The following is a 12,500-nucleotide window of genomic DNA, read 5'->3' as shown; positions in this document are numbered from 1 at the left end:
TTAAAATATCTAAACATTTTTTTTTGTGATTAACATTTTTTATTGATTCATATATTAAACAAAGAAAAGCAAAACATATACAAACAGAATCAATATTTAACCTCCACTATTTGTATTACCACAGTTTTGGTTTTCCTGTATTATTACTATGGTTTAACTACGATTATCAAGGTTAAAATATAGTTGCTGTAGTAAAAGCATGGTACATTTATTTCGAAGGAGCACAAAACTATTTCAGAAAAAAAAATATCTAAAGTGCTCTATAAAGGATAGATTAGATTACATTTAGTCAGAAGTTTACATACACTAAGTTAACTGTGCCTTTAAGCAGCTTGGAAAATTCCAGAAAATGTTGTCAAGCCTTTAGACAATTAGCCAATTATCTTCTGATAGGAGGTGTACTGAATTGGAGGTGTACCTGTGGATGTATTTTAAGGCCTACCTTCAAACTCAGTGCCTCTTTGCTTGACATCATGGGAAAATCAAAAGAAATCAGCCAAGACCTCAGAAAAACATTGTGGACCTCCACAAGTCTGGTTCATCTTTGGGAGTAATTTCTAAACATCTGAAGGTACCACGTTCATCTGTACAAACAATAGTACACAAGTATAAACACCATGGGACCACACAGCCATCATACCGCTCAGGAAGGAGACACATTCTGTCTCCTAGAGATGAACGTAGTTTGGTGCGAAAAGTGCAAATCAATCCCAGAACAACAGCAAAAGACCTTGTGAAGATGCTGGAGGAAACAGGTAGACAAGTATCTATATCCACAGTAAAACGAGTCCTATATATCAACATAACCTGAAAGACTGCTCAGTAAGGAAGAAGCCACTGCTCCAAAACCACCATAAAAAAGCCAGACTACAGTTTGCAAGTGCACATGGGGACAAAGATCTTACTTTTTGGAGAAATGTCTTCTGGTCTGATGAAACAAAAATTGAACTGTTTGGCCATAATGACCATCGTTATGTTTGGAGGAAAAAGGGTGAGGCTTGCAAGCCGAAGAACACCATCCCAACCGTGAAGCATGGGGGTGGCAGCATCATGTTGTGGGGGTGCTTTGCTGCAGGAGGGACTGGTGCACTTCACAAAATAGATGACATCATGAGGAAGGAAAATGATGTGGATATATTGAAGCAACATCTCAAGACATCAGCCATGGTCGCACATGGGTCTTCCAAATGGACAGTGACCCCAAGCATACCTCCAAAGTTGTGTCAAAATGGCTTAAGGACAACAAAGTCAAGGTATTGGAGTGGCCATCACAAAGTCCTGACCTCAAACTGATAGAACATTTGTGGGCAGAACTGAAAAAGCGTGTGTGAGCAAGGAGGCCTACAAACCTGACTCAGTTACACCAGTTCTGTCTGGAGGAATGGGACAAAATTCCAGCAACTTATTGTGAGAAGCTTGTGGAAGGATACCCAAAACATTTGACCCAAGTTAAACAATTTAAATGGCAATGCACGGGTCAAAATTGACAAGCAAACACAATTTGTTTTAAATGGTTATTCTTAATTTTTATTTAGAAAACATCTATGTTCATTTTGATATTCTTAACAAAACCCCTATTCGGACGGGACTAGTTTTTCCTGAGGAGGTCAGAGAAATTTGTGTATTTGATTATCAGGGGCATTTTTTTATGTTTATGAGTGAATTTTTTGTTCTAACTATTTAAAACAAACTGTATCCCCATTGTAATGTCAAATATGTCAATTTAATCAGTTCCTTAATACAAACTCTCAAGAATTGTAATTTATTAGAATTAAATCAACATCAACTCGTATTTTATGCCATAATATGGACAACTAGGACTATAATATAATATTAAGAGCTATATCAAATGTTACAAATAAAAAACAGAAGAATTCATTACGTGGGCATTTTTTTGCCCCCACATTTTGAATTTCTAGGACATTTTACCTACGTTTCTGCTTTTACTCTGCTCTAGAATATGTCATGAGCTAGATATTGCTCTTTTTTGGGGTAAAACTTGTTTGCAAGCCATAGTGATGTCTGATTTATCAGTGAATTGATCGTTTGATTTGGCTCTTTGCACTGAATTGGTCAAAACAGCTCACAAAATGGTCTAAATGATTAATTAGCAAATCAGTCTGAACAATAAAGATTTTCACAAATCTGAATCTAGTTGCACAGGTGATGGAAATTCATTGGTCAGAAGGAGTGAGAACCCAGAGATTTGTGTTCTTGGTTTCGTTTGAATCCTCATACATCAGTGACACTCCAGAGTTCATGTGTTTAACAGAAAGACTCGTTTCATGTGCTGCGCTGCATAAATGATCAGCTGTTAAACTAATCATTTAATGATGATTAGAGCTGTTGTGTGTGTAATTCCTGTCACTGTGTTGTCCAGATTCTCCTGGTGTATTTCATTCTTTTATTGTGACTGATGATGTCACATGAATGTGTGTTGAATGTTGTTTCAGAAGATCAGGAGGGAAACGATGTTAAAGAGAGAAAACACTGGACGAACCGTCTGCCACACACACTCCTGAACGCACTCGCTGCAGCAGAACTCAACAACACGGGTAACTCACACAAACACACACTAACACACACATACTAACATACACACACACACACACACACACACACTAACTCACACTAACACACTCACACAAACACACACACAAAAAACACACACACACACTCCTGAACGCACTTGATGCAGCAGAACTCAACAACACGGGTAACTCACACAAACACTCACACTAACACACACACACTTACACAAACACACATACACTCACACTAACACACACTCACACAAACACAGACACACACCCTCACACAAACACACACACACACTAACACACACACCCTCACACAAACACACACACACTCACACAAACACACACACTCACACAAACACACACACACACACTAACACAAACACACACACACTAACACACACACTCACACACACACACACTAACACACACACACATACACACTCACACAAACACACACACTCACACAAACACACACTAACACACACACACACTAACACACATACACTAACACACACACACACTCACACAAACACACACACTCACACACACACACACTAACACACACACACATACACTAACACACACACACTCACACAAACACACACACTCACACACACACACACACACTAACACACACACACACTAACACACACACACACACACACACTCACACAAACACGCACACTCACACAAACACACACACACTAACACACACACTCACACACACACACACTAACACACACACACACTAACACACACACACATACACTAACACACACACACTCACACAAACTCACACAAACACACACACTCACACACACTCACACACACACACACACACACACTAACACACACGCACACTAACACACACACACACTCACACAAACACACACACTAACACACACACAGCAACAATGACAACAGTGACTGATCTGCTGTTTAAATTAATTAATCCAGTAATGAATATTCTGTCATTATTTACTCGCCGTCATGTCATTCCAAACCTGGAACATGTGGAAATGTTGAAGAATCTTCATACAGATCTGTTCTATACAGTGACTATCTAGTGTCATGTGATTGTTTGGAACAGAGCAGCTCAGACACTCTGCTAAACTTCTCATTTTGAGTTGTGACGACCTAACTGTCTCATTAAATGTTGAGACTTCTGTCATTCTGTCATCTGATGTCATCAGAAGATCTTTCAGAGGAAGAGTTACAGAATCAACATGAAGAGAAAACACCTGATGATGATGATGATGATGATGTGGAGGTGGATGAAGAGCGTCTGGAGCCCCGATCAGATGATGAGGATACGTGAGTGAAGAGACCTGATAAAGTCTGATGAGTCTGAAGCTGCTGTGTTCATCACTTGTCAATCACTTTCTCATGTGCTCAGGAACTTTGATGAGTCCGAGGACGAGCTGAGAGAGGAAGTGTCTGACTCCATGAGGAACCTTCTCACCACACAAGACATAGAGAACGAGGAGGAGCAGAATCTACAGCAGGAAGTTCAAAACAGTCCACAGGAAGTGCTTGAGGACAGCAGAGACGACAGCAGTGTTTTACAGGATCCAGCGGCTGAAGACACCACACAAGCCTTCACTGCAGAGAACTGATGTTTGTGGTAAACACGGTAAAATCATGTGATCTTTCTTTCTTTTGTGTTCTGAGGGCAGGTGATGTGTCTCGGTTCCAGAAGTATTTTTCCAGTTCTTTTCTTCCATAGCGATTTCATAAAATCCTTCATAAAAGAGTTGAACATGATGAATCAAAGCAACCAGCTCTGAGGTGAATCACAACATCACAGACTTTGATTTGAAGCTCAAAAGTATATGAAAATCAGACAAAAAGACAAAGATACAAGACTGTGCACTTAACGTCTTTAATGAGGAATGAACTACAATCCCATGAAGCACTGCAAATGATGCAATCAAATTAAAAACAATGGCAAAATATAAAACTATTGATTAAAAGCTACACTATGTAACTTTTGGCCCTCTAGCAGTTACTTGCGGGGGAACACTTTACGTCAGACTGAGGTACAAAAAAAAGCCTATGAAAACAGCGGCACACACATACTTAGAGACACACACATTTGGAATCTCGAAAATGCTTCACCGGAAAAAAAGAAACTTATAAACACATCACAATCGGTACACATTTGACACACTACCAGAAAACGTGCACGCATTTCAGCAGGTAAATAACTTCGCTAAACAGTTAAAAATCCACGAGGAGAGTGATTTCACGGCGCTGCTGAAGAGCTGTTGCACTCGCTTCCCATTTCTCCGACACTCATGCGAGTCGCACCACAGCCGGACCTTCTTTCTGAGCTTACAGACATGACGTAAACACACAAGGACGAATGATGTATGCCTGAGATTTTGCGCCAAATCCGTCCGACAGCTCTAAATAAAAATCTCTATTGTAGATGAACCGTAGTGAATCAGGGTAAGGCAAAACATGGTTTGGAAGATGGGTTTTTGGTGGACTCGCTTATCTTCAGATTAAAATTTTTATTGCTTGACTCTCAAACACAATACAGAACAAAGCAAAACACACATGCACAGAGTCAACCATTATCCCCCTTTAACCCCCATTAATTCCCTATCCCTCTCCCAGTCCCCAAACCCCAACAAGCATTCCCGTGGAAACACAAAGAGAAAACAAGAAAGACAGAGAGAGTTTCTGTCCACACGGCCCTCACTGAGAGACTTCCAGAAAGGTCATGTATTTGTCCCATGCATCTAATCTGCCAAGCTGTTTATATGACATCCTTACGAATGCCACCACCATGCCCAATTTGGTGAACCATTCTTGAAATGAAGGCGCGCCAATTGGCTTCCAGCCTCTAAGAATTATTTGTCTGCCAATCATTACACTAGTTTGGACCCAGCATATAGTATATTTGTCACCTAGTTTAATAACCGCCCCATCACCCAATGTACATAGTGTGCAGATAAAATTCTGGACTCTTAACCAGAATTCTTGATTGTTTCCCATTCCCCATCCTCCAATACCAAGTTCAAATCTCTTTCCCTCTTAAGAGCTGTTAAGGCCCCGTCAACCAAGACTCTGAATCAACGAGGAATAATATACTGATGCTTCATGCCCCTGTCCAAAGACTGAGATTGTCTGCAGCTTTAGAGGGCTGTGTACTACCCCCAAAAATAGTACAAAGTAGATGATGCAACTGTAAATACCGGAAAAATTGAGACCTAGAAATCCCAAATTGCTGTGTTATATTTTCAAATGATCTCAAAGCTCTGTTTTCGTAAAGGTCACCAAGTGTAGCAACACCCCTCTCCATCCATTCTTTCCAGCAAAAGGGGGACTAGTTAATGCATAAAGAAGAAGAAGTTTTATTTATATAGTGCCTTTCCCAAAGCTCAAGCTCACTTTAAAATAAGTACATTTCAGAAATACATTTCATAACATGATAAACGATACAAGATACATATAGAAAAAAAAAGGTTACTGAAAGTGTACTGCAAATAGATATGTTTTCAGCTGGGTCTTGAAAGTGGATGAAATATTAGGAAGAGTAAGTTGTAATGCGTTCCATAGCTTAGGAGCAACAACACAGAATGACCTTTCACCTAGAGTGGACATTCAAGATCTAGGAACAGACAAAAGACCAAGTTCAGAAGATCTAAGAGTTGGCAGACAAAGTTGAAGTTGATCAGACAGATAAACCGGAGCAAGACCGTTTAAAGCCTTAAATGTTAGGAGGAGGATCTTAAATTGAATTCGGGATGCAACAGGTAGCCAGTGGAGAACATGCAGAAGAGGGGTGATGTGGGCAGAGCACCTTGTGAAGGTGAGGACTCTTGCAGATGCATTTTGGACATACTGTAGTCTAGCAATTTTTTTGGGGGGGGTAAGCTGATAAACAGGGTATTACAATAATCAAGACGTGAGGTGATCAGAGCATGTATCAAGATTTCAGCATCAGCCAGAGTGAGTGAGTGAAGATCAGAGTCGTGCAATATTCCGTAAGTGGAAGAAAGAGTTTTTAACAACAGAGGAAATATGAGAATGAAAAGAGAGAGAGGAGTCAAATAAAACACCAAGATTACGGACAGAAGGGGAGGGCTTAACATGAACACATTAATATCAAAGCACAGGTCCATTCTTTTTACCTGAGTAGTGGAGACAATTAATGATATTTCAGTTTTGTTGTTATTGAGTTTAAGAAAATTTAGAGACATCTAGTGTTTGATGTCTCTGATACATGCAGTGAGTGAGTCCGGAGGAGATGGTGAATCAGAGCTGGTGGTCAGGTAAATCTGGATTACATCAGAATAACAGGGAAATTAAAGGCCATGTTTACATATGAAGTCACCAAGTGGAAGCATGTAAATAATAAACAGTAATGGTCCAAGAACTGAACCCTGGGGAACACCTTGTGTTAGAGGAGCAGTGGTAGATTTGTAATTGTGTATAGTGATGAAATATTTTCTGTCAGTAAGGTAAGAAGTGAGCTAGGATAGAGCTGAACCAGTGATGCCAATTTCAGAGAGGCGAGAGATGAGAATATAATGGCAAACAGTGTCAAAAGCAGAACTTAGATCAAGGAGGATTAGGATGTTTATAGACCCAGAATTCATAGACAGGAGGATGTCATTAACCACACGTAGAAGCGCAGTCTCAGTGCTGTGTGATGGATGGAAACCAGACTGGAAAGTTCAAAAAGACCATTAGAATTTAAGTAAGACTGCAATTGTGAGGCCACTACTTTTTCAAATATTTTTGCTAGGAACGGTACATTTGAAATGTGCCTGTAATTAAGACTGGGGGTTACAGCAGCAGTTTTTATTTCTGCTGGAACTGTGGCAGAGGCTAGGCAACAATTCATCAAATGTGTGATGGTAGGTGAAATATCAGAGACACACATTTTAAGTAGAGGTGGGAGCAGGGTCAAGGGGACAGGATGTAGAATTAGATCACTTATAGTAGTAGTAGTAGTAGTAGGAGTAAAGGCAGACAGAGAAAAATTTGGGTGGACTGACAAAGACTCAGTGTGAGAAGCACATGTATGTGGTGTATCATTGGCAATAGACTCAGAAATAGACTTTAATTTGTCTGCGAAGAATTAAAGGAAGCCATTCACAAGCTCATCAGAGCCAGGAACACAGATATTAGATAAGCCAGATGTACAAATAAGATCCAGTATATGACCCCTGGAGTGAGTTACAAAATCAACATGTTGTATAAGATTGAAACATTCCAATATAGATATAATATTGTTAGATTGCACGGTATTTTCATGTGTATTGGAATCATTGACATAGCACAGACAAGAGTAAGTCACTCACTAAGTTCAAAGAAAAAATCAGGGTGAGACTTCGGAGGTCGATAGATCAAGATTACAGACAATGATGTATGACCAACAATTTTCAAGGCTAAGTACTCAAAAGAGGAGACATTATGATAATTATTCACAGAGAATTTAATACTCTCACGGCAAACTACAGCCACCCCTGCGATGAGGATGTAGTTTAGAAAAATTGGTGTATCCAGACAGTGTGTGTTTAAATGTAGGGAGTCATTGGGCACTTGCCAGGTTTCAGTAAGAAGCATATCCAGTTGTTTGTCAGTAATCATGTCATTAAGCACTGATTATTTGCCTGTTAAAGAGCGAGAGTTTAACTAGGCACAGTGTAAATTTGAAGATGAGAGTCTTCCTGCTCATACTCAAACCAGCACTACAAAACACATGCCCACCCCATGCACTGCCAAGTTTTGCAGCTTCCTGTGAAGAAAGATGTGTTTATTGAAGGAACACTATATCAGATTTTTTAAGCTTAAGAAAAGATACAACCTTCCTTCTTTTTATAGGGTGCCCCAGCCCATTAACATTCCACATGGGGAGAGACATTTAAACAAATAGAGTAGATAGAGAGAGCGAGAGTCAGTGGGCAACCAACCAAATAACAAAGCCTCTCAGACCGCATCAGCAAAATGCACGATGTGTATTCCATACCAGTGATTCAGCGCGGGCAAAGCCACCCACTCACTCCATTGATTTAATGAAGGCCATAACTTCTTGTGGACATGTGAAAGACTTACGACCACCCTTGCCATCAATTCTCAGTTTAGCCGGGAAGAGCAAAGCTCACATCCTGTTCATGAAGTAACTTCTTACACTCTTTGAATCTCACCTGTTTCGCTTGTGTAACACTGGCAAAGTCCGGGAAAAACGTAATGTTGTAATCCTCCCAGCACAACTTGCCTTATTCCTCGCCGCACGTGAAACAAAGTCTCTGTCTGCCGACTGCAAGAATCTTGCCAGAATGGAGCGGTGTCTGTCACCCGCTCTGGGAAGCCGACCGAGAGCTCTGTGCATGCGCTCTTTTTCCAGATGACGGCCCACTGTGTCGAACAGATTCGGAATAAGCCCGTCCAGGAACTTGACCATATTTGCAGCTCTTTTCCGGCTGCTTCCAGAGACTTGATTCGCTTTTCAGCCTCGTCCATTCTTGTGATCAGGGTGGAAAGTTTAACGTCTATAGATGTGATCGCTCGACATATATCCGCGAGGACCTCCATGTCGGTCGAGATTTTCTTTAGCGCTGCATAAATGTTCGCAATATCTTGACCTACATGTATGTCACGAGGCGCGCTGTCACTCCTAACTCATCTTGATCATGAGAGGCGTTAGATGTGTGCGACCGTAAATGCTTTTAATGTCCCTACAGACCGACGATTTCAAATTCTTTGACATCCTACACTCCCAGCGCAGTTTAACAATCAAAACGAATAATATTGATTGAAAGGATAATTGTAGAGGAGAACGCCACTAGGCTGCTTCCACTCGCATGGCATCACGTGACTCTCCGGTGTACTCGCTCATTAATCAGATTTGGTTCATTTCTTACAGAAATATCTTGCATAGTGTAAAATTGTTGATTATAAGTTTAGAAACTATCTATTTTAAGTTTATGGCTAAATATCCCGATATATACAAATGTATCAATAGTTTGAGAGTGTAGAGAGCGATTGGGGCCTGGGTAGCTCGGTGGTTAAGACGCTGGCTACCACCCCTGGAGTTCGCTAGTTCGCTAGTTCGAATCCCAGGGTGTGCTGAGTGACTCCAGCCAGGTCTCCTAAGCAACCAAATTGGCCCAGTTGCTTGGGAGGGTAGAGTCACATGGGGTAACCTCCTCGTGGTCGCTAAAATGTGGTTCGTTCTCGGTGGGGCGCGTGGTGATCATGGTTGCCGCAGTGGATGGCGCAAAGCCTCCACACGTGCTATGTCTCCGTGGCAACGCGCTCAACAAGTCACGTGATAAGATGCGCGGGTTGACGATCTCAGACGCGGAGGCAACTGAGATTCGTACTCCACCACACGGATTGAGGCGAGTCACTACACCACCACGAAGACTTAAAAGCACACTGGGAATTGGCCATTCCAAATTGGGAGAAAAAGGGGAAAAAATCCACACACAAAAAAAGAAAACCTCAGAGCTCACAGTAGTGAGTCTGTTTTTAAAGGTTTATACTTTATTGTTAATAATCAGTTGGTCTGTGGAGAAAACAAATGGGATTTTACTTCCGGAACCAGACTGTTGCGCTCTATAATGACGAGACACAAGAAGTTTCCATTGCAGAACAGCAGGGGAGAGTTGTGTAAGACGTGCTACTTTTGATCTATGTTGTGTTTTAGTCAAGGATAAATAAGAGATAACTAATTTAATGATATTCCAGGATATCCGACATCTTTGTCTCCCCATGTAAGGGGGTAAGCTGTGTCGTGATTAACAAAATATACATAATTATACAAAAATGTTGTACATGTAGTGAAACAATTATAAACATTTAGTTTTTCATTAACATGAAAATGTTCAATTCTTGATTGAAAACAAAAAGTGTTACAAAGTGTTCCTTTATTGAACTGCAAACAGCTAAAGCTTTATTATTTCATATTTCAGACATCAATATTGCAGGAAAATATGAAATGTTAATCTTGTAAAAGAAAACATGATCATTTTCTTTAATGATGAGTTTCTCTTTGCCAGGTTCTACTTCAGATATCTCAACAAGATCAATGTACTGTAATGTTATTTCCTGCATTCAGAAGCAAAACTCACGATCACTGGCACACTTTACCCCACCGTCCCTTTCACAACACAGCAGTATGACGCACGACCCCTGACCTCAAGAGGAATGGGTTTTACAGTGTGTCTCTGTCTGTTATCTGATGTGCAGAATGTGTTTTAAAGTCTTCATGTTTGATTGTGAAGAAGAAGAAAGTATTCCATGTATTAAACTGAAGAATAAAGTGTTAATCGTTCTCACACTGGCTCCTTTTCTTAGAAAACGACTCTTAATTTCAGGGTTACACGCTCATGGAAAACCTGGAAATATCAGGGAGATGTCATGGACATCTAGAATAGCAGCTTAAAACATTATGGACATTTCTAGAATTAATTTGTCTCTATCTATACTGTTAATCTACAAACATTGTTTAAGGTTTTTTTTTTTTTTTAATCCCTGCAAATGCTAATAGTTATCTCAAATTGTTTTAATTAAGTTACCGTTACTCTCTAAACCCTCAAGTTGTCATTAATAAAAACATTTAATTGGTCCTAATTAAAACAGTTCTTGAAATGTCACATTTGGGAATAAAATATAACTCAAATATATATATTCCTTAAACTTTGGCTTCGAGTAAATCGAACTCAAAATTATAAGTACAAAATTGCGACTGTGTGGAATACCCATAAGCACTTGCGCTGGAATACATTATACATGTTTGGTCAAGACAAGGGAACTTATGTAGAAATAAAGTAATTGTTATTAAAACATTAATATAATTTTAATTCTTATGATTATTGTTGTTGTTTTGTTATAGCTTGTTGAAGTCACCATTAGAGTGATCTGAGGAGAATCCCATGTGCCAAATTACTAACCTAAAGTCCAGGCATAATTTCACTCATAAAGCCGTGCTTTAACTCAATAAAACAATAATACTTTAATCACAGATGTGTGATGTGTACTTGTAACTAGTTAGCTGTTTACTTGTAACTTTACTTGAGCCGAATGAGTATGTTAACTTAGAAAAAGCATGCAAACAGATTGCCAAATAAAAAATCTAAGTAAGATAAACTAATTAGGTTTTACAGTGAAAACAGACCAAATCCTCAAACACTGACTCCTGAACTACATCCACCAAACTTGGCACAGACCTTCAGACTGTTCTAGAGTAGTGTGCTGGGACTTTTCTGACTGATTGGACTTATGGATTTCACACAGCATATGATCTAATATCAGACAAATCCCATAGACTTACATTGACAGAATGTTTAAATGAGCCGACAGAATGCTCATTAATTTAAACTGTGGAAAAATTATAATGTGAACAATCCCATAAAAGGTTTTTAATCTGCTTCAAGTTGCTCTCTCTTTCTCTCTCTCTCTCTCTCTCTCTCTCTATTTATCTATCAATCTGACGGTTCATCTGACTGCAATGGCTGTATCCACCTTATTCCTGGGGGTCTTATTGGGGAAACGGATATGGGATGAACTTCCGCCGGAAGACGTTCTGTAGCATTCGCTAATGTAGGCAGCGGTCATTTGGACCCCGTTTTCAGCTGGTATTAGGATGTGATTCAGATGATCCCATGACAAGTGATCAGCACTATATACAGGTGTAAATGGGGTGCAAAACCATTTGTGATCGAATCACAAAAAACACATTAAACATTGAAACGCTGTAAACACTGTCCAGCATGCAGCGAAGCGCCACTCCTTCTCTGTCAATCAACCGCTGCGCTAAATCAAGAGTTTAATCTGTTCATGACTCTGGTGGCACATGGCGACACATGAGATCTTTACGGATCTTCTTCAGTGTCTCCGTGTGCACTTACACTAGATGAAATTTCAGCGGTACCCTGGTGCACCATTTTTCCAAGCTTCTTTGTCTTTTGTGACATTTTTCTGGTTTATTAATTTATG

The 12,500-nt window shown here is 39.9% G+C and overlaps 1 protein-coding gene across 1 annotated transcript in view; it reads left to right on the top strand.

Annotated features, from left to right (window-relative positions):
- Nucleotides 1–10,791, top strand: part of LOC127448242 (serine/threonine-protein kinase Nek5) — a 30,422-nt gene extending 19,631 nt beyond the window's left edge. The window contains exons 19-22 of the mRNA XM_051710634.1: nt 2,454–2,555; nt 3,734–3,854; nt 3,937–4,173; nt 10,562–10,791. Coding sequence (XP_051566594.1) covers nt 2,454–2,555; nt 3,734–3,854; nt 3,937–4,156 — 443 coding nt within the window. The 3' untranslated portion in view covers nt 4,157–4,173; nt 10,562–10,791. The remainder of the gene's footprint in view (nt 1–2,453; nt 2,556–3,733; nt 3,855–3,936; nt 4,174–10,561) is intronic.
- Nucleotides 10,792–12,500: the final 1,709 nt, after the last annotated feature.

The sequence above is a fragment of the Myxocyprinus asiaticus genome, chromosome 11 (genome assembly GCF_019703515.2).
Source record: "Myxocyprinus asiaticus isolate MX2 ecotype Aquarium Trade chromosome 11, UBuf_Myxa_2, whole genome shotgun sequence".
In the NCBI taxonomy this organism is placed as follows: Eukaryota; Metazoa; Chordata; class Actinopteri; order Cypriniformes; family Catostomidae; genus Myxocyprinus; species Myxocyprinus asiaticus.
This window is presented reverse-complemented; position numbering and strand designations above follow the sequence as displayed.